This window comes from Lepisma saccharinum, chromosome 2 (assembly GCF_977018435.1).
Source record: "Lepisma saccharinum chromosome 2, izLepSacc3.1, whole genome shotgun sequence".
NCBI lineage: Eukaryota > Metazoa > Arthropoda > Insecta > Zygentoma > Lepismatidae > Lepisma > Lepisma saccharinum.
The window spans coordinates 168,775,962-168,799,725 of record NC_139230.1 but is presented as its reverse complement, the minus strand read 5'-3'; the positions used below and the strand labels follow the sequence as shown (position 1 = coordinate 168,799,725).

At 38.1% G+C, this 23,764-nt stretch overlaps 2 protein-coding genes across 11 annotated transcripts in view; one reads left to right on the top strand and one right to left on the bottom strand.

The window, feature by feature from the left end:
* The window catches only part of dop (microtubule-associated serine/threonine (MAST) protein kinase dop), a 1,057,607-nt gene that overhangs the window by 383,825 nt on the left and 650,018 nt on the right, over positions 1-23,764 (top strand). The window lies entirely within an intron of this gene.
* Positions 11,988-23,033, bottom strand: LOC145984185 (uncharacterized). Of its 9 annotated transcripts, none has more exons than XM_083117690.1 (5): positions 22,930-23,033; positions 19,000-19,134; positions 17,277-17,340; positions 12,616-13,486; positions 11,988-12,534 (listed from the first exon to the last, which is right to left on the bottom strand). In XM_083117690.1, the coding sequence occupies exons 3-5, from the start codon at positions 17,323-17,325 to the stop codon at positions 12,174-12,176; spliced, it is 1,281 nt and encodes a 426-aa protein (XP_082973816.1). In that variant the 5' UTR covers positions 17,326-17,340; positions 19,000-19,134; positions 22,930-23,033; the 3' UTR covers positions 11,988-12,173. The 9 variants fall into 9 exon arrangements, with proteins under 9 accessions (XP_082973816.1, XP_082973814.1, XP_082973819.1 ...); XM_083117688.1 differs by having other exon boundaries at positions 11,988-12,603; positions 12,649-13,486; XM_083117693.1 differs by having other exon boundaries at positions 11,988-12,525; positions 12,649-13,486.

Genomic DNA, 23,764 nt, shown 5'->3' with positions numbered 1-23,764 from the left:
CTTCTATAGGAATTGTATTGTGTCGTCCACATGTGTTCGTGACTATCCCTTCATCCATCTCATCGTACCATCATTCATCATCATCCTCACGATTAGCCAAAAGTAGCAGGAAGCGGAGGTAAAAAATTCAAATTCAATTCATCGATCACCATGTGCCCTCCATGGTAGTGCGCTGGTGAACGCTGTCGCCTTGTTGAAAAAGAAGGGTTAGGTCCAGTCTCGATCAGTTTATTTGTGCATAAAGTAGACAAACTCTACCAAAAGAATTCTATAACTGCTACATTGATCATGTTGCTAATTGCATATTTAGGTTATGCCCCGAAATTCATATACAAGCAGCTTCTTCGCTGCTACTACTCGTTCTCAATATCAAGGTTACGGTAGGCTATCGAAACACCTCAGGTAAGGCGTGACCTCAAGTTGCCTGTCTGTAGTATTAAACGAGAAGTTCGTTGGGCTATGTATGCTCATTTCCTCACCACACTCAAATCCAGACTCCTAAAAATCTGAGGTGAGTCATGCATTCCTTTCCTACCAGAAATGAGTTATGTCGCACAGCAGGCAACTGAGAAAAAAAACACAAAGAGATTCAAGTTCTTTTCCTGTGCTGTCCGATTGTTTAAAATGTTTCTTTCGTTCTTGGGTCCTTTACTTATTCCACGAGCATTATCGTCGATCTTTCTGTTCTTTATAACGATATTTTTAATGAGTGAAGTATCTTCCCCGTCTTCTGTTCTGTTGTAGTACGCCTAGCGTGATTTCAAGCCTTGATTCTTGGTTTGTAAACCTGGGTCTGTAATGCATCAATTCAACATACATCCTCATACTCGCAATTAACTGTCGGAGGTGAAGAAGTTACGTTACACACACACTTTCTTTAATTTTTAAAAATGTATGTATCATGTCCACTTTAAGCACAGATAGGCTAATCGGGACAGAACCTACAGTTCAAAGTGGGATCCAAACAACTGTGCAATGTGCCTTTACCGGGAATCGAACTCGGGAACCCTTGATTACATGGCGACAGCGGTACACACGCACGTATAAGTGGATTAATTAATCGTAGCAGTGAATATCAGAGTATCATTAATTGATAAAATTGGCTATGAATTTAGACATTTAATATTTATCAAAATAATCAGTAACTGAATTGTGCAATTCTGTTGTGCTGTAAATACCTTTAAATTTAAAGGTGTTCTAGAAGCAGGGTTTTGTAAAACAAATTATACCATTATATTAATTAAGGTGACAAATGAACCATTCAATTTCTTATATCATAAATGCCTGGTTTACAGGACAGATAACTTCTTTTTTTATTTATATTTTGAAGGATCGTTAGTCCCTACTTTTAGGATGGGGGTACCCGCATGAGCGATTGTAGGCTGGGCTATATTTACTTATTTACATAGAAAATATTGTAAACACGTTTTCCTCCATACCCCCAATTTAATTTGAAATCGTTAAAAAGTCTGGCTCGCATACGGTGACTCTAGAAGGTGACGCTTCAAGTCCGTTAAGCGCAATGACATATTAACGGCCAATTCTAATGTATCACTTGAATGTGAAGTTACAAAGCCACGAGCGACAGCTGTAGCAGCTTTCAGATATACGTATGCTAACAGCACCAAGCCTGACCTGCCTACACTCTATCCCCGGAATCTGCGGAGCGAGGCAGCGCATAACGGCAGGGAAGGGGTAAATCGAGTGAGCAAAGCGAAGCAGTACACGCTGCTACGAAGGCTCGTAACTGCAGTCGCTCCCCCTCCACGCAATCCCGTTCCCCCTCTCGTGTTTATTGGTGGAGCCGTCTCGAGCAGAGACTCGTTTTCGTTAGCTTGCTCCAGAGATACCCGAGATAGAGTATAACTTAAGACTCGTATGCATCTAAAAGCGGGAAAAAAACCTTTGAATAGGTTAGGAAAGTTTGTTTAAGTTCACTTTATGCACAGTAAGGCTAATTCGGACTGGACCTACAGTTTAAAGTGGGATCCGCACCACTATGTGCCTCCACCGGGTATCGAAGGCGATATTATTGCTATTAAATGCGTGTGAGTAGGTTAGGCAGGTCAGGTTTAGTGTGTTAGCATGTATCTTTCAAGTTGCTATAGCCGCTCGTTACAAAGCCATGGACCGCAGCGGACATCAAACTCGTGATTTACTAAACATCAGGAATTTCCCATTTCTGTACTCGATTTCGTGTGTCCAGTTTCTGACATTTTTTTTCCTATCTGCACAAGGAAAACATTCGATTGGCCCAACCTCTTTACTTCTAATAACCTTGATCATATTGCTGTTTGTGGGGCCGGAATTTAACATCACGTCCACTTCAAAGTATGATGCCGCGTGACCTGTATAATTTAGAACATTTAGTTTATTTAGATTAACCAGAGTCGTAGCAGCAGCCATGGCTGAGATTTACCGGCCCCATAGGATTGTTTCTAACTTCATGAAAATCTCTATGCTTGCAAATTACAAGATCAGACATATGCAAAAGTTGTAACTTTATAATGAATTAAAAATTTAAAAAACGGTATGCACGCAACTCAATGAAAGAACAATCGTCTTCACTAAGTACAGTTAGTATTGAAGTATAGAAAACGAATTAAACGTGGACGTTTTTGTCGTTTCGTTACTAAGAACGCTACCTCTACCTAATAGCTTTTTCTTTTTTTGTTTTTAATCTTTTGTGACCTACTGAAATGAAGATTGTTTAATCAATTGGAAAAAGCTGGAAACTGTTGAACAAATTCATGAAATGACTTGCTGACATACGTTAAAGTATGCAGTCTCAATAAAAATCTTGGTTAATTTTCACTAAGGCCTACCATTTGACGTCCGTCGTCGCTTTGTATCGGATCAACACGTGACGGGTTTGTTTGAACTCAATGTGACGCCACACTAATATAGTCCACTGCGTTATGTATACAGTAACTCTTCGAAAAGGGAGTTTTTGAACCTGGCCCACGAGAGAACAACAGCATTTTGAATCCCTGCGCTACCTTTTCTACAACCGCAGTGTGACATTCCAATGTAAAACGTAGCAGGAATTGTAAATAATTCAATCCCGGACTGGGAGAGAAAATCAGCAAAAATCAATGAGTTCTAGATAGTGTATAACCTTTTCATATTTAAAGCATTTCAATTTGGTCCAGGAACCTTTTCCCGGTTTAATTTAAATATGGTCCAGGGACCTTTTTCCCCGATGAGTTTAAATTCGGTCCAGAACCTTTTTTCCAGAATGAATTTCAATTCGGTCCAAGAACCTTTTTTTTCGGAAGAATTTCCATTCGGTCCAGGAACCTTTTTCCCGCATCAATTTAAATACGGTCCAGGAACCTTTTTTCAATGAAACAACACGCAACTTGGACCGGATTTAAATTGTGCGAGAGAAATGGTTCCGGTCCTGCAGCGGAACCCAATAAAACCCATTAGATTTTATGGGTCCCTGGACCTTTAACAACCCTGACTTTGGACACTGCTTTTTTGGTGGTGGCATATTCAATTGAAACAAAATGGTGGAAAGGGGAATATAATTGAAAATGATCACGATTAATACAAGGTGGTTATAATTAAAGTGACGGTGTTCAGAGTGGTACAGCACGGGCTGTAATGAGAGTAGCAGTCTGAAACTTCGTAGATATGCTAATGAAGCAATGCGCTCGCGAATTATGCAAAAAAAAAAATAGTTCCAATTCTCGCCACCAGGGTAAAAAATGGCGCTGTAAGCAGTCAAAACTTGATATAGTTACAGGAAAAACACTATAAATCGCAGAAAACAACACTCTTTGTAATAAAATATCGCTACAATTTCACTATTCGAATTACAGGAACATTACTAAAGGAAAAAGCAACAAGCGTCACCAACCACAACCAAGGAGCTCACACAATGGTTAGGCAATGTCACAGACTTTGACGTCAGAGTTATGGAAAATTCCACGTTTTGACTGCTTACAGCGCCATTTTTACCCTGGTGGCGAGAATTGGAACTATTTTTTTTTTTTTCATAATTCGCGAGCGCATTGTTTCATTAGCATATCTTTGAAGTTTCAGACTGCTACTCTCATTACAGCCCGTGCTGTACCACTCTGAACACCGTCACTTTAATTATAACCACCTGGTACATAGTCCTCGGGTGTGATCCAATTCTATAGTCATTGGCTCCAACCTTTCAATTTTATTGAGTTCATTGCATTTCATTTAATTGTTGTTGAATTGAAGTTTTAAGTCCACTTTATGCACAGTAAGGCTAATCGGGACTGGACCTACAGTTTAAAGTGGAATCCGAACCACTATGTGCCTCCACAGGGTATCGAAAGTTACCAAAATCAGTCGTTCCAATTGTACCGTGGCCTGGCACATGACGGTGTGGAAGTAGGGGCCCCACATATTCTCGATATAGGTCTTCATGGATGTGATGCGCACCGGAAAGATTGCCCACAGTTACCATTCAATTAGAGACCGAGTGATCCCGAGAGCAATTTTATGCAAGAACATTCTCTGAACCACCCCCCGCCCACTCCTGAATCGAACCCAGAACCAGCTTATGGCTGTCACAAATGAATGATTAAGTTATTTAAAATCAGAAAAGTCGTGTTCTGGGTGTCTAGTCGTATGCATGATTTATATGAGTTCCTATTTTCCCGTTTGTTCTTCTGTCTCTATGTAATCAGATATAAATAAGCCCTATTTATGTGCCTGTAAATAAAGTGTACTTATAAGCCTGCCATGCAAGGTACTAATAACTTTCCCTTACCAAGGTGACTGTCCACAATATCATGGTTGTGGTGTATATAAAGCTTTCAGAGTACACTAAATTTACATTAACTTTGTCAGGATAAATGGTGGCTGATATCAATCACCCTTCACTCGAACAATACAATTAATTAACTTAACTCTTATGGATCGTTCTGTCAGTAAGTAATGAAATGTAAAAGTCTAGGCAATTATGCTTCTCCCTGTTTATGATCGCAGCTTACTGTACAGAAAACAAATGTGACAAACAAATCCTGCTCACTTGCCAATAAAACTATTGTATTTCTGATTATAATCAGACGAAACCACCATGAAACTCTGCTATAGTTTCAGTCTGTACGGAACCAGATTAGATATGGAATGATCAGACGTAGAGGCATAACTAACTCAAACTCTCTAGCATTCTTAAACCTGAAGGTTTATGGCTGCAGCAACACAAGCCTTCCATCTGTCCCTATCCTGAGCAAGACCTATCCACTCTTTTCCATCCCTACAGATTTCCTTTAGGTCCATCTCAACGTTCCCTCTCCATCTTCGTCTTGGCCTACCTACTGGTCTCTTACTATCAGGTTTCCTAATAAGAATCCTGTAAACTCTTCTTTCATCTCCCATCCTTGCCACATGGCCTGCGCACCTAAGTATTCCGGATTTAATTATTTTAATAATATCTGGACATGAATACAAATTATGTAGTTCTAAATAGATAAATGGATAAAAATATGACCATCGATGGAATACTAGAATATTTGAAAAAAAAATGCTACGGCATTTTGATGCAGTAAAAATTTGTGAAGTGACAAGTTGTAAAATATTGTTTACACGGTATATTTAGAGAGACTAGCACGGGACTGAGGGTGAGATAACACTGATAAACAATGAAATACTCCTTTAAATAAAACTAAGTGATCTTTATGTATTCAGATGTGCTGATAACGAATATCGCATCCGTTTTCCTGTATCACCTAAAGTTTTTGCAGAACACCCACATTTTATAGTTATATGGTTTCAGGTCTCCACACCCTGCTCCGCATCTGGCTTAACGTTTGGTTCCTAGCAAATGGATAAGAACCTTTTTAGCCACCTTGTGTGTTTATGACTGGCACTTAATATTTCGAGGAGGAAACATCTGGCAGTAGAGTAATTTCCTGTTTCTCTGTTAAAATTTGTTCTTTTGTGGGTTAGTCGAGTCTCAAGTTCCTTTCCGATAACTTCGCGAGTAGCCATATTTTATGTTTGTGTATGTTCGTGAAATTGTGAATGTAATATTGTGTATAGTGAAGTGAAGTGTAAGTTGTATTTTAACAAAACGATCAGAGCATTCATAATTGTTTTTCTAAAGAAATTCATTATAACTCAATTAATGAGTTCGCCATGTCACGCAAATGTGTGAATAACCCGAACTTGTTTTGTTATGTTTGCGGGGAATTTACTCCGAAGTCGCAGAGAAATACTATCACTCCTATAGTGAGAAAAGCATACGAGTTGTATTTTGGAAGTAAAGTAGACGAGAGAAAAAGCTGGGCACCAGGTAAAATTTGTTGTAATTGTTCGCGAACTTTACGTGGTTGGCTTAATGGCACTCACAAATCAATGCCCTTCGGAAACCCTGTAATATGGACAGAACAGAAAGATCATACTACGGATTGTTACTTCTGTTTAACAAACTTAGTGGGATACAGTTCAAAATCAAAACATTCTATATTTTATCCTGATGTTCCTTCAGCCAAGAAACCTATGAGTCATGATTTTATACCAATTCCTAAGTCTCCTAAAGAATGGACAGTGGATGAAACAGAACCAAGCCGTGCTTCTCCAGATGACGAACCTGGACCCTCATATTCAAACACCGATCAAAATTTTCCTGATCCAAATATACCTCACTTTATTTCCCAATCCGAACTAAATGATCTATCTAGTCAGAGACCTGAACCTTTCTAAAGTTCAAGCGGAATTATTAGGTTCTCATCTCCGAGGGTGGAATTTATTACAAGATGGTGTTAAGGTGTCATATCGGAAACGCCAACAATCACTGAAACATTTTTTTTTTCTGTTAGTAATGAGTTAACTTACTGCAATGATGTAGAAGGCCTTCTGCAAGAACTTGGAAGGAGTCACAACCCAAACGAGTGGAGACTATTTTTAGATTCATCTAAGAATAGTTTGAAAGTAGTATTGTTGCATAATGGGAATATACAGGGTGCTCGGAAATTCCCCTTACAAACTTCTAGGGCTAGTAGAGGGGACTGAGTAGACAATATTTGGAATAGGAACCCATGTCCGGAAACGTTCAGTTTCCGTGCTACAACCATGACAATGTGTCGGATGTGCCTGTGCTGGTATGCAACCTGGTAGGCAGTTCATGACGTCAGAAGATCACCTGATGGTACGTGACGTCTACCCTGCCGCGGTATCCAGCCAGGCTAACGGGTGCCGCGTACTTGATCTTCCTACAGGAAGTATTGGCCCTGTTCTTGGATGCTGTGCCATTGAACGTCCTTCAGGAACTGTGGTTTCAGCACGATGGCGCACCGCCTCACATTACACGTGACGTTCGGAGACATCTTAACCGAAGATTCGGGCTAAGATGGATAGACCGAGGTGATCCAACCGCGTGGCCCCCACGATCGCCGGATTTAACGCCATTGGACTATTTCTTATGAGGAAGTATGAAGAGTATGGTGTACGAGACTCATGTAGAGACAGAGAAAGAACTGCTGGCACGAGTTCTGGTCGCTGCACAAGAAACTAACGGGACACTGGTGTGATGGAGCGAGTGTACCGGAAAATTATTCGTCGGTATAATGTGTGCAACGACGTTGGTGGTCGTCATATCGAGCCACTGTTGTAAGGGGTCCCGGGTTCGATACCCGGTGGAGGCACAAGTGGTTCGGATCCCACTTTAAACTGTAGGTCCAGTCCCGGTTAGCCTTACTGTGCATAAAGAGGACTTAAAACAGCAACTCCTACGCCTACGAGCCACTGTTGTAGTTTAGCAGTGCCGTATGCGACACATCCAGTGCATAAGACAGAAACAAATTGTTGCGTTCCACTGTCGACACAAGTGTTATTGTGATCAATGAATAGTACGTTACTTTGTTGTTCCCTTGGCATTGTTACCAATTTGTTTGTATTATGTACTGTCACACATCATTCAATTCTGTACCTTACGTAACACTTCATTTGACATGGTTGTAATAAATGATTACACTTTAGGTCATCAGGTGATCTTCTGACGTCATATACTGCCTACCCGGTTGCATACCAACACAGGCACATCCGACACATTGTCATGGTTGTAGCATGGAAACGGTACGTCTCCGGACATGGGTTCCTATTCCAAATATTGTCTACTCAGTCCCCTCTACTAGCCCTAGGAGTTTGTAAGGGGAATTTCAGAGCACCCTGTATACCCATCAGTACTCCTTGCCTATTCTTCCACCATGAAGGAAACGTATGAAAATATGGATACAATATTAAAAGTGATAAATTATGAAAAATATGGTTGGCAGATATGCGGAGACCTCAAAATGATTGGTATACTGTTAGCCATGCAGTCTGGGTTTACAAAATTTTGTTGCTTTCTTTGCGAATGGGACAGCCGGGCAAAAGATAAACATTACAACATTGTGGATTGGCTCATACGGAAAAACTTAATTCCTGGAGAGAAGTGTGTTAGGAAGCACCCTCTACTTGAGAAAGACAAGATTTTGTTACCACCGTTGCATATAAAGTTAGGGCTGATGAAAAATTTTGTTAAGGCTTTGGATACTTGAGAAAAACATTTCCTCAACTCAGTGATAGTAAGTTAAAAGAAGGCATAAATCCGTGAGATCATTCATGATGACAACTTTGTGGAATTGCTAACAGAAAAAGAGAAATGCGCATGGTTAGCTTTCAGACAAGTATGCTGTAATTTTCTTGGAAATGTGAAAGCTGACAACTACAAGAAACTTGTTAAGAACTTGTTGAAGTGTTATAAGTGCATGGGGTGCAATATGTCCTTGAATATTCACTTTTTACATTCGCATTTGGACTTTTTCCTCTCTAACTTGGGCGCGGTTAGTGACGAATGCGGCGAGAGATTTCACCAGGATATTTCTGCCATGGAGAAACGATATGCAGGAAAATCTGTACAGAACATGTTAGCAGACTACTGTTGGAACCTCAAGGAAGAGGTTTCTGGTGGCAGTTACAAACGGCAGAGTTCAAGAAAGAAATTTTGAAAATGTGAGTAAAAATGTGTGTTTTTTCCTTTTTTTGCATAAAATTTCTTAAACAGTCAAAATCGGTCCTATATATATTTAATTTTTTTATATTTCATAGTTATTCACTTCAATATTTAAATCTTATTTCATGAGCAAACAAACAAAAATAATTTCAAATTTCGATGTATTATTACAAAGAGAATTAAATTTTTATTAAAAACAAAATGAAAATCCAGGGAAAACGATAGGCGATACAGCATTTCTACTTTCAGATTTGGATTCAGCGGGGTCGAATTATAAATAATCACCTATTTTCGTTCAAAGGAGCAAAAAAAAAAGTTTGAATTTGTTCATCAGTGTAATTTTATTTTCATCCAATTCCGCAACAGTTTCTTCAAGGAAGAAATTCATCTGAGATATGAAAGATTTCTAAAATTCTACTTTATTTTAAAAGCTTTACACTTCTACAAGCATGTAGTTCTGGAACAGATGAAACACGCGGAGAACGATTTACATTCCAGAGCATCTCGTGACAAAGTTTATTCAAGTTTTAGGGGATAAGTTAGAAATTAGAAATAATAATGATGTATAATGTAATGGAAGGTGACGGAGGAACAGTGTGGGAGGGAGACCAGCAGTCGGTAGGTAAGCCAAGGCCCTCCTCGGGCTGTAGAGCTATGGGTTATTATTATTATTATTATTATTATGTAATGGAAATTTAACCTTTATCAACCCCATGAAATATTATGCAGTTTTAAATACTGCAACATATATTCTTACATCTTGAAGAATTCGATCTTGCGACAGAATAGAAAGAAATCAGAAGTAACTTAGCGAAATTTATGTTCACTCCTGTTCACATATAGTGGCACAGATTACAAGGTTGAACAGTTGAAGCATGTGCTGAATAGGAGTGTACAATTACGTGCACGATAACGTAGAAGCTTGTGGAATATGTATTTTGCAAGAGCTGTATATAAAAAAATGTGATCCATAGAAATTTTTAAATGAAAATCCCAATATTACCTGGTTCTTAATTTGACGATGGAAGAAGTTAATTTACATCTATGTTATATGTAAACTATTGCCATCAGTTCAACGTTCATCGTAGTTATTGACTTAGTGAGTTAGTCAAGTGGCCTTAAAATGAAAAATATAACGCAATACATGTCATAAAACTTGCTTTTCATACATACCTATGGTCATCCCTTATGGAGATCTCATTCAGGGCTGCTTAGGTTATTTCTTTAATCACCTGTTCATCAATTTTTGTTGCTTTACAAACGACAGAAAATAATTAAAATCTTTGCTGTGCTAAATCACTTTTTAATGAACTTGTTCAGCATTGAATTGAGAATGTGTATCAAAATTACCTTAAAAACATTAAGGGCCCAACATGTTTGTATCTCCGACTGCATTCGTAGTCGCCTCGTAATAAACTGGTCCCGAGTGCGATACCTGGTGGAGGCACAGTGGTTCGAATCCCATTTTAAACTGTAGTTGCAGTCCCGATTAGCCTTTCTGTACATAAAGTAGACTTTAAGAAGAACTCAAACCATAATATTTTACCTACAGAGGGAGGGTTGGGCAAAATACAGCTCCGCCCTCAGTTCTGATACAATCTGTAGTCAGGAACTAATATCTTAGTCCTAATACTATCACCATTTCATCTTCCACACAATTGCGATCAACCCAAAGTAGAAAACGTACGAAAAATTACAAAGGTAGAAAGTAATGCCATGCTACGCCACTGAAAGTAACAGCCTCTCGACTAATGTGGTCTTATTTTCATCTGTTCTTTTATCCTAACCATTACTTTGGACACTGCTGTTTCGTGGTGGCATATTCTGTTGAAACAAAATTGTGGAAACTGGAATATAATTGAAAATGATCACGATTAATAATAGCCCTCACATGCGTTCCAATTCTAAAGCCATTGGTTCTAAACTTTCCATTTGATCGAGTTCATTTTATTTCGTTTTTATGTAATGTTAAGGTCATCTGAAGATGTGAAGTTAATAAAATAAATATGCATAGTTATGGATTCTTAGCTAACTAAATAAGCAACAAAACTATTACACTAGATCGTATGTCATTAATTAATTGAATGTGAAATAAGTTTATCATAGTAACAAAAAATGTCTAATATTTACATAAATCCTACTTTACTTCCAATTATGCTACATTAATTAATAAGTTATCCATTTTCTAGAATATTTAGTATCCTGATCGAAAATTGTAAACTGTCTTAGAATGAAACTTTTTTCCGAAGCTTGCCCAGAAATAATGTCGGGACAGATTTTGGGAGTCATTTGTTCTAATCAGTATATTGCACTGCGTTGTGACGTACCATGATTTATTTTCTAAAAAAAAAATTTAAAAAAATAGTTTTGTAAAAAATCTGTATAAAACTACGATAATGTATCCATTAAGTTTCCATTTTTTCAGATTGTGACCACTTTGTCTACCATGTAATTCATGTCTAGTGGTTTAAGAACATTGCAGAAACTGGCAGATATTTATGAATGCATAACTAAACAATACATAAAATAATCTGATTAAAAGTCTGATAGCACATACATAGCAATAATTCTTGCGTGGTTCCTAGAATTAATATTGTCATTTTCTTTTAATCCATTATCTCTTCTGTCGCTGCTTTCTACCTCGTCCTTTACTAAATGTAAGTTATGAAAGTTTGCAATAAAACTAATATGTACCAAGTAACGAGTTCTTTGAACGAAATTTTACTGAATTATTCTAAAAGAACATTCATGTTCATGAACTCTCTTTGTAATTAACAATGTCATGAAATTAACGTATAACTAACTTTATTATAAAAATTCAGAAAAAAATTGCAATGAGAAATTACCACTGGGACATACAAAATACAATGTTACAAAATTCATAATCTCTTATAGAAGATAATTCTCATAATATATTCAAAATGCTTTCTTTTCTGTAATAATTCAAATTCAGAAAATTAATTCATTTTATACAACCCACGTTGAATTATTCATGTAATATATGTAGTCACAGATTTGAGTAATATTTTGACATTTGTAATATGTACAAAAATCATTAGTATAAAATATGATACAAGTAGTTTATTTAAGAAGAGACTTCATTCTATGCTTAATTTTGAAATTTGTTAGGCCTAAATTATTTACACCAACGAAAATCTTAAAATTTGTCTCTGTACATATGTAGGCTAGTTCATTAAAGGAATATCGTATGAACAGAATTTTGACTTATGCGACTTCGGCATTGTGGACACACGGGAGAGAAGCCTTTTATCAACACCGAATCTAAGCATGGTTTACAAAAAATATGCCCGCATGACGTGGACATAATTTGCATTTTATTCAGTTTCATATCGGCCAGGGAATCCAAACAAATCGAGCATAGAATAAGATTCGAAACAGCTTCTTTCCCATTACATTTGGAAGGAGAGTTCTTATTCGTTAAAATTGCTCTAGTGAGATTTGCCGGCTTCCCGTCCATGGATGCTGCAGCAGCAGTAGCCAGCTTACCGTCACTTGACGCAGCAACCGGCTTCCCGGCCCTGGATGTCGCAGTACCAGTCGCAGCAGGTTTCGCGGCCCTGGAGGTTGAAGTAGCAGCAGCAGCAGGTTTCGCGGCCCTGGAGGTTGAAGTAGCAGCAGCAGCAGCAGCAGGTTTCGCGGCCCTGGAGGTTGCAGTAGCAGCAGCAGCAGCAGGTTTCGCGGCCCTGGAGGTTGAAGTAGCAGCAGCAGCAGCAGGCTTCGCGGCCCTGGAGGTTGAAGTAGCAGCAGCAGCAGCAGGTTTCGCGGCCCTGGAGGTTGAAGTAGCAGCAGCAGCAGCAGGTTTCGCGGCCCTGGAGGTTGCAGTAGCAGCAGCAGCAGCAGCAGCAGCAGGTTTCGCGGCCCTGGAGGTTGAAGTAGCAGCAGCAGCAGCAGCAGCAGCAGGTTTCGCGGCCCTGGAGGTTGAAGTAGCAGCAGCAGCAGCAGGTTTCGCGGCCCTGGAGGTTGAAGTAGCAGCAGCAGCAGCAGCAGGTTTCGCGGCCCTGGAGGTTGAAGTAGCAGCAGCAGGTTTCGCGGCCCTGGAGGTTGAAGTAGCAGCAGCAGCAACAGGTTTCGCGGCCCTGGAGGTTGAAGTAGGAGCAGCAGCAGGTTTCGCGGCCCTGGAGGTTGAAGTAGGAGCAGCAGCAGCAGCAGGTTTCGCGGCCCTGGAGGATGCAGTAGCAGCCGGTGCTTTCCAAATGTTTCCGTCTCTTACCAAACTTAAAGTCTCATGACTGATTCGACTGGCCGATACTGGTCTTCCTTGGTTTCCATTTACTAGCCGATGACTACTAGCACTATACAGATCAGCAGGAAATACATGCAAGACACTTCTGGGGAGGCTGTCAGAACTTCCGTCTATAGTACCATTTCGTAGAGTGACTAAAGATCTTGTGTTACATTTAGATTCGTCACCAGCAAAAGATAAATTAAATTCAAATACTGTTGTCCTCGTTTGTGCCTCATTTAATAAGATAGACATATTCGTACCTGCAAAGAAATCAAATTCAATATTGTGACTGGTAGCTGAACATTTTTTTATGTAACAGACTTTCTAGAGAGCATTTGGAAGAGGGGGGGGGGGTTACATCTATAAATTTCGTAACAAATATGTTCAGGGTTGCGAATTAATTTTAGAGATTTCGGGGATTCTCACGTCCCGTTAGATATTCATAGTACTTTTTGCAATAAATAAGCCAGGTTGGGTTGTTGTTTTCGCAGTTCCTTCAATTGTACATATTACGGTTATTTAATTCAGAAAGCATACTTTAGACGCTTGCAATTATTAAGAGCGACAACTGCTGCAGTTTTATTTCAGATACAAAATTTGTGCACGGCTAACTTCTCCCCACGACTTGACAGATTCATGTTGTACAAATATTAATCCACCTTCATTTCCAAACTCTCATATATGTTGCAAAAATATCCAGTATACGTTAAGTCCGGCCCATTTAAAATTGTCAAAATTGGAAAGTCCAAGTTCTGAAATTCAATTCCCACATTTTATTGGGTTCCAAAATACACCTAAAAGTGATATAAAATCCAGGGACAGCAACAAGCACAACATTTTAAGCTGTTTTAGCTGCATAACTGGAATGTTTCTACACTTACCACCACTTATTAAAGGACAAAGTAATGATATCTAGTAATATACATTATCCCAATCTGCGATCCAACACCACCAACAGTATCAGAGCACCAAAATGTAACAAGGCAAGATACGGATCAAAATCCCTGTCATCACTGGCAAGTAAAGCGTGGAATCTACTACCTGTAAATTGCAGAAAGGAGAGAAATTTGGCCAAATTTAAACAACAGATTAGGACATTAATCTATGAATACTGACACTGTGGCTATTCTACCTCATTTCCTCCTTCATAAAACGTAGCTGCAAGAAATGTTTATTTTAGTCTATTTCTTATATTTTTCAATTATATAAATTTATAATATTCCATTTTATGTATACTTATAAACAAATAGCATAACTGTATATTAATTCATGTAGGGCAAAAAGCTGTTTTAGTAGTTCGGAATCAATGTAAAAAAAATTTAAGCTTAATTGTAACCCTACTTTAATAATAAAAAAATAAAAAAATAGAAGAAATACATGAAATAACGATGTCTGGATGGGATTCAAACTTAAATGTAGAAGCTAGATCTTAATTCAAACAATCAAACATCAAGTACAGAAGCCACTCGCTTCTGACACCAATTAAAAATAAGTTTGCGAAGTTAATAACGATACAACTTAAGAGTAGGATTTCCCAAATTATTTCAATTCGCTACTCTTATTTCCTCGTTGCAAATTATTACAGTGCCTTCTTGCTTCCTTGTGCTAATCTCAACTTTTTAATGGAGGGGGACCCCGGAAGCAAGCCCCGCCTCCACCCGCATACATTCGAGGGTATGCGCTTAGTGCCCTGGTGCCTTAAAATATACCAGGACGTTATTTGCATGAATTTAACGGTTCCCCGCCATTAAATTTCTCTCATTTATTGATTATTTATTCATACAATATACATGAGAAAATAAACATGATAGAATAATACACATATAGTAAAATAATAAAATTACATTAAATATTGAATGGTACTTAATTTATAGTAATTGTTTATTTTTGTTGCATAATTATTGTTGCCATTACATTTGATATTTAAGTGCTGCGATTGTGTCGGACAATTCAGAAGTCCAGAACAAATAACTTGCGTTTTTAATTAAGTGTGTGCCATGTTACAATACACAGTTTGAAATTTATAAAATGTATGCAATTTTGTTGTGATGTGCCGACGTCGCTCGCCTCATTCCTGAATCCCGGAAGTATGTTTGCTAAATATCTATTTCTCAAACTTCGAAAGTATTTTGAGGTATGGTATCCAATTTTGGGGAAACTCGGCTCAATCGCAGAGGATTTTTAAAATTCAAAAAAGAGCATTGCGTATTTTGGCAAATGCACATAAAACTGATACATGTAAACCGCTTTTCAAAAAATTACGTATATTAACACTTCCAAGTCTGTACATACTTGAAACACTTACTTTCATACACGAAACAAAATCGAACTATCCAAGGAACATAGACACTCACGATTACAATACCAGACAAAAAGATAACTTCCACATTCCCAAAGTGCGGCTAACTGCATTCCAAACAGGACCTTTTTACTCAGGCATCCAGTTATACAATATATTACCAAAAAGTTACAAAAATTTTGAGAGAACCACAATCTTTAAAAGTAAAGTGAAAAAATTGTTATTGGAATACACATTATATTCAGTTCAAGAATTTCAAGAATTAACTAACTTTATAAAATAAATTTAGATTGTATACACTATATAACATGTACTTTTACAGCACTAGTTCACTTCAACAAATAATTTGTCATTGTGTGTTTTACTATTATATTATGTTATATTATTATTAAAAAATTGCCAAATTGATGTATAGATATATATATGTGCGATGTCAACATGTCTTTTGTAATGTACATGCACCAATGCCCCCAGGGGTATTATCGGTGTAAAAATTGCTCAATAAACTCAAACTCAAACAAGGAGTCCCCGCTCGGCCCCAACCTGGCTGCCCTATTAACAAGAAGTTGGAGAAATTTAATGGTGAAGGTTTTTTCGACGTATCTTTAACCAGTTATGACTGAATTCTTGTAACAATTTGCTCCTTTTCGAGGTGTCAGAAAAAAAGCATTAAAATATGTTTAGAGCTGCGCATTATGAATGGTTCTCAAACAATTAGTGTGACACTTCCATAGAATTAAAAGTCTTTCACAGTGACGAGGCCAATTTTCATGTTCATAAGGAAGTTCATAAACAGAATATTCGATGCTTCTCATCTGATAACCATTTTTGACAGATCACAGCCGAATGGTTAGTGCTGGTAAGTTAATGGTGTGGCGTGCTGTGTGCAACACAATTGGTTAGTCCGTTTACCATTGACTGAACCTTAAATGCTTGAGGCTACTTGGATTTGTTAAATGAACAGGTTTTTCATCCTTGCTTATGGAAGAAGGTACTTTCACAGATTTTTTCCAGTAGGGAGGAACACCAGAACACTATAGGAACGTTGTGAGACAGTGTCTGTCCAAAGACAGTTAAAGGATGACGAGGGTTGCATATTCTGTTGATAAACTTCAACATGAACATAAATTAGTGTCGTCACTGAAGAACTTTTCATTCATTGGAGTGTCACACTAATTGTTCGCGACAACCATTCATAATGCGCAGCTTTTCGTGGGTGTATTCGATTAAAATCGTGTGCAATGGCATGACGTCACTTTGATCTCTATGCTTTTTCTGACACCTCGAAAAGGAGCAAATTGGTACAAGAATTCTGTCAAAACTTTTTACTGGTTCAAGATACGTCGAAGAAACCTTCACCATTTCATTTCCCGTGCAATTCTACCCTGTTTTGATATATCATATCACCCCCTTCCCATTTAAAATTTTGAAGTTGAATTAAATATGGCGGCTCTCAAGATGGCGGCCGTTATCGTCATATGCACTAACATTTTTCCCCACCTCTATTACAAACCTACGATGTTAGTTTTGCAGAATAGTATGTCATTCAACTTTCATTCGGGAGTCTGCACACTTTCGGACCATCCTCTAAGCACTTCATTGTACCGGCAGAAATTTAAGATTGATCCATTACTACTAAAGTATTTTGTCTTTCAACAGAATAAATTTCTCTCTTGAACAATTACCGGTTAGTGTGCAACAACATACTTGTTCAAAGCATCACTTTTACTTTATTCACTAAGGAAACTTACCGTTGCCCTCACGTCGATCACCTGAGGATTTTGCTTCTTCCTCAGCCATTTATTTCAGTTGGTCCTGTGAAGGAAAGTACTGAATTAGAACAGTAATAACCTCTTCTTCATGTGAAGAAAAAATTAATATTTTTTTTTAAAAAAGGAAAACTCTCACACACATTACATATTGTATATATTGTATTACATACGTATAACCTTGTTCCCAAGGTGACCCATATGCAACGGTTTTGTATTTCTTATTTTTCTTTTCTAAAGTTACAAGCAATTTTACAAAACATCCATTTGGTACACGTTGTCAATTAGTTGTTGGGAGTTATTTCTTTTAATTTCAGAAATTTATCTCTCACTAGAGGTTTGTAAATTGCCCTTGAAGCTTAACTACGGCCACCTTTGGTCAACTGCCTCACGAAAATTCCATTCTCAGGAGCTGCCATTTTGCGGCCCGAAAATATCAACAAATAATCGATTTGGAGAGAAATTTCTCTGGCAGTTTCAAGCCCAATGTAGTTGTTTAGAGAACTGTTCAGGTTTCATCCCCTTACCGAAAAGCAAAAATTTATTTTTACAGACTTTTTGGCATTCTGGATCACTACGCACCGGTCCCATATACACTGGCCGAAAGCTCAGGAGAAACATAAGTGTGTGCGCGCACACACACACACAAACCCACACTATATATATATACAGGGTGCTCGGAAATTCCCCTTACAAACTTCTAGGGCAAGTAGAGGGGACTGAGTAGACAATATTTGGAATAGGAACCCATGTCCGGAAACTTACAGTTTCCGTTCTACAACCATGACAATTTGTCGGATGTGCCTGTGTTGGTATGCAACCTTGTAGGCAGTACATGACGTCAGAAGATCACCTGATGGCACGTGACGTCTACAAATTGTTGCGTTCCACTGTCCACACAGGTGTTGATCATTGAATACAGTAGTACGTTTCTTTTTTGTTCCCTTGGCATTGTTACCAAATAAATTTGTTTGTATTATGGACTGAGTCAGACGTCATTCACTTCTGTACCTTACGTAACACCTCATTTGACATGGTTGTAATAAATGATTACACTTTAGGTTATCAGGTGATCTTCTAACGTCATGTACTGCCTACCCGGTTGCATACCAACACAGGCTCATCCGACAAATTGTCATGGTTGTAGCACGGAAATTGTACGTTTCCGGACATGGGTTCCTATTCCAAATATTGTCTACTCAGTCCCCTCTACTTGCCCTAGAAGTTTGTAAGGGGAATTTCCGAGCACCCTGTATATATATATATGGGGGTGGGGGTGTATGTATAACCAGGAGGTTATAATTCAAGTTCCCCTACTCACCTTCTGGAGGCTGTTCGAAGCAACGGATTTAGCTGAAGCTTGGTATGCATACTATTTAGACAACTGGGAATGGAAATTCCGACGAAAAAATTCGGAATTTTTGCCGCCACAGACACATATGTTGTCCTTTTATTTACAAATCTGAGAATTCTGCAGTTACCTTCACTGCAGTACGTAGTTTTTCATCCTTGATATCTACGACCATACGAGTTACTTCAGCCTCCTTGGCGGAGTAATCAGAATAACTTGCTACGATACTAGATGCTCAGGTTTGAATCCTAGGGTTTATCCTATCAGGATTTTAAAAATTCACACTCGCCGTCGCAATTAAACCAAGGGGGAGAAAGGTGACGTAAAATAACGAAAAGGAACATCCATACTTACGAAAATTGATGTATTATAAGAAGAATTTTCAAGTGCACAGAATTTCTCAAAATTTCCACGGGGATGGGGGCTGTGACAACGTTCTTCTCCCCACACCACAATTTGCTGCTTAATCACCACGCTGCGAACCACCTTCTAAAAAGAAAGAGGAAATTGAGGTTAGAGTTATGATTACATACAATTTTTGGTAACAAATAGTTGTAAAATGTAATTTAAGATTTCTAGTAAGTCAAGTTTTCTACAGTGCGAGAGAAAAAAGATTTGTTGTGGAGGAGCTTCTCACCACGGATACAAATATCTAGCTACAGCTCTGGATACAAAGATGCACTGCTATAATTACGATTAACAGAGTTTACTCTTAATTGATTTGATTTTTTATATTTTGCCTCGCATTCCTCCACTTTAGGCTAATCTCAACGATGACGAAATTGACATTCAAACCCGGGACACTCTCCGTCGCAGCGTCACGCAGGTTGGCTTACACTGTTACTGTAATGCCTCTTAAAATTCAGCAGATTACCAATTTGGATGAAGGCGAAAACTGATTCAAATTCCACGTAAAATTGTAAACCCAGTCTAGATTAGCATATGTTCGTCCAAAATACTAATACTAAGTTTACATAGGTATAATTTTTTCTATCAATTAACCCTCGTCTATTTTGCACTTTGACATATATTGTGGGTGGGGTGCGTCATTGAGTACGGAGAAATTTGATATCTCGCCACAGAAGCGAGACTATAATCGTAAGAGCTATACTATTGGGTAATTGCACCAAACCTGAACGCCTAACCTACTCAAGTAACCATATTGGAGAGATATGCAAAAAATTGATCTGCAGGAAAAACTCAGCAAATATTTAGAAAACCTGTGCATAGAATTCTATTCGTGTAGAGGAATTAGACAATCTAAACTTGGACCATTTTCTGTAGAAAAATACAATTTTCTTGGTTGTAGAGAAAGGAGTTCGTAAGTTGTGCGCTGGGGATTACTTAAAATAGAGTGTCTCAAGTTACATGCATGTGAATTTCTAGTTCATCCAAAATAGATTTCAAAAAAATAGTTTTTGCGTAAATTCCGTAATTGATGAACACTTACTAGGGTACTAGTTTACTATCCTTCGGACAGATTTCTTCATTTCTACAGAAGAAACTACTTACCGTAATAAGTTCCTGTAGCATTGTCGAACATCGGGAAGATGTTTTGTGTGATGTCGGAATGTTTCATAGCTGAAATTCATGTTGTTCGTTGAAAATTAATTCTCCGACGGAGAATAGCGTTTGGCGCGTAAACCTTCGTACACCATCACGCGTCGTGACTGTAACATGACGCGTCGTGATTGTGTTTTGTTAGCCCCACGAACCATTGGCGCGTGGTTAGGTTAGTTCGGTTAGGTTAGGCAAACAGTTAAAATTTGGTGTATTAGTATCAGGATCTAGAAATTGAAAATAATTGGGAACCATTGGCGCTAGCCCAACAAACCATTGGCGCTAGCCCCACGAACCATTGACGCGTGGTTAGGTTAGTTCGGTTAGGTTAGGTAAACAGTTAAAATTTGGTGTCGTGGTAGTATCAGGAATATATATATTTGGTTGTGAAACAAAAAAACGCGAAAATCGACAGACTAACGCCTTATTTTTGCTTATTTTGCATTTCTAGATGTTTTACACCTTCAGGAATGTTCCGCGAAGCAGATACGTAAGAACGAATGTCAAAAATTGACGAAACGAAAAAATTAGGTGGTGTCCGAAGGATAGTAAATTTTTACCATTGACAGTTTAGCATTTCTTCGCATGCGATTCAAGTAACTCAGTCGCAGGCAAAGGGTTGCATTCGACTAGTTGCTAAGTTGTCAGTGTGAATCAAACTTCATCCTACAAACTTGCAAAGGAGTAGATTAGCTTGTGGATGTTCCTTCTGGCAATACATGAAAAATTAACCATGACAACATTTGAAACTGCAGTGAAAACCGGTGGTTTGAAAACGCTGGAAGCACTATGACGAGTAAACCGCCGGAACGTTGACTTGTCCGCCAGTCTGCTATTCCTCGTGCAATGCTTTGGCGAGTGGTCGAAAACTTGAGTTCAAGAATAATTGAATGTAAAAACATGAACGGTCACCATTTGTCCAATACTCTTTTCCACAAATAAATATTAAATGTTCAAGCTTTCTTTTGGTAATAAATTTATCTTTATACAAAAAATGCAAATATTTATTTTAATAGTTTTAAAATCTAAAATATTTCTGAGACACCCTTTACATAGTTTTTACCCCTTCAGTTAATCGCGTCGAAAAGGTTAAAATGAAGTGGATTATGGGACAAATACACCCGTATCTTACTCAGGGTTCGAACCTGAAACCCCTGGCTTTACAGCACATTACGCACAATTCCGTAACCGATGTAGATATCCAAAACACCAGCGAGGGCGTTGCTTACCGCTTCTTAAAGGAAATATTAATCACAAAACACGATAAATTTACGATAAACTTTTTTATATTAAGATGTAATACAATATAAAGTAAATACAACGCGGACTGAAAACCTACGAAGCCATTGATTAATTGAGTTGGCGTTTTAAGTACATTTTATGCACAGTAAAGCTAATCGGGATTGGACCTACAGTTTAAAGTGGGATCCGAACCATGTGCCTCCACCGGGAATCGAACCCGGGACTCCTTGATTACAGGGCTACGATGATACCACTCCGCAAAAGGGTCTACGAAACCAAAATAGAAGCGAAGCTATCGTTATGCGTCAATAATTTTATGTTAGAAGTACTAGGTTCGACACTGACAGCAATTTTCGACGTTTTTGTTAGATTAGAAGCCCTAAGTTTGGTGGCGTTATAATTTGCACGTGTTTTTTTTACTATTTGAATATGCATTCCACCGGTATTTCAGATCTGTCAAAACTACTCGCATAGTTTTCTTTGCTTACACTAGCCATACTTTGAAGCTATAGATTTAAAAAATCTACTTAATTCTCGAGGGGATCGAGTCCACGTGTCTACAGGAAGTGTACTAAAATAAAACAGTAGTTTTATTTTACTGTACAGACACAGAACACTTCAAGGTTGTAATGGTCCTATTGAAAGTCAATGGGGCTGTTACAACCCAGAAGTGTCCGTCACTGTATTTGCCACAATGTGAAGGGGAAGAAAATCGATCCATGTGTACGTTTGAGTTACTAAACCCACCTTATTGCTTAAGTAGATCATTAGCCATTGATAAATTCGCATTGACGGATTCTGTCAACCACTGAATAAGAATTATTCAAGACCAAGTTAATGATATGGCCTTCATTGTAAACGTAACGAAATTCAGAAAATATAAAAGTTTATATTATATATATATATATATATATATATATTATATATATATATATATATATATATATATATATATATATATATTAGTCAAACTTTATGATTGGTAACATTCCTGTGAACACAACTGAAAATACGCTTTTTGTAGTTAGTAATTGCATAAAACAAATTTCTCAATTACTTTCAAGATTCGGTCTCGCTACTGAAGTTCTGGGTTCGAATCCCAGCCTGGGCATGGGTGTTCTCTGCGACTATCACTCAATTTCATCCAATCATTCATCCTCATTGTCGCGATTGGCCAAAGAGGCAGAAGCTGACGTAAAAATAGAAATACAAATTCCAGTATTTTCATGCACTGACTTTACATTATATACGTTGTTCAATGGTAGCGGAATATCTGAACTAACCGACTGCTCGTATATTCTTTTATATTCACCAGCGTTCGCAAAAACCAATGTAGCTAATGCTACATCATTATCAGTTATTACATTCCTCGATTTCACCTCTCGATAAATCAAATTACACTCAAATCACAACTTTCAAGAGCTGTATGTTTTAGCTACGTGTGAAAACATACATGCTAGTAATTATCATATTTACACTTACCCAGGAACAATATGTGTGTCGTGCCCACTTAAACACAGAGACTAACTCTAACTTCCACATGTAACCGGCTATAGCAGAGAGCAGGTTGTAAGCTGGCGGTTGTGGCTCCCTCTATCCACAAGTAGTGTCACGTGATGTGCTCGAACGTACTTTAAACAGCAGACGACTTTTCCTCCAGGAGACTACCGTCCAGAAAGCATAGGCTTCATAGTTCATGTTATTCACGCAGGTATGCATGAAATTACAGTATCTCCAATTAACTATCAAGATTTTATATGTATGTGTCTTTTCTTAAATACGTACATTTAATTATTGAAACATAAAGCGAACTGCAAAAATATATTGAGATATTTTTTGTGTAAACATATTTGCGCAGACATCATTATAGTTCTTATATATATATATACATTTATATCTGGCACCAATCTATTTTACTGGTGGAAAATATGTGCACACCACGATAATCTCGAAAATCACCTAGACAGGGATGAAAATTCTAACCTCCATGATGTATCGTCTGTGTGAAAGTTTGTTTTAAGCCCACTTTACGCTCTAATATTTTTTCGGTACTGGACCTACAGTTTAAAGTGGGATTCCAACCTCTTTTTATCAATTTCATCATATCATCACTCATCCTCGCGATTAACCAAAATTAATAGAAAAGCAAAGAAGAATTAACCAAATCAATCATTCAATCAAAACCCATTAGACGAGTCGAATGGTGATATTTTAAAAATCCGTGGTAAGCCCCTAGAGGAGTGCTCGGTTGGGGCGGCTTAGTGTACGTCATGGCCTATCCAAAATTAGCTTGGCCCACCTGCTGGCTCATCCTATG

What these genes read in the sequence shown, in the direction of transcription:
- LOC145984185 (XM_083117684.1), bottom strand. Translation starts at nt 17,325, where the DNA reads ATGGCTGAGGAAGAAGCAAAATCCTCAGGTGATCGACGTGAGGGCAAC. An exon ending in TGATCGACGTGAGGGCAACG is followed by an intron (nt 13,487 to 17,276) that starts GTAAGTTTCCTT and finishes ATTTCTTTGCAG; the next exon opens with GTACGAATATGTCTATCTTA.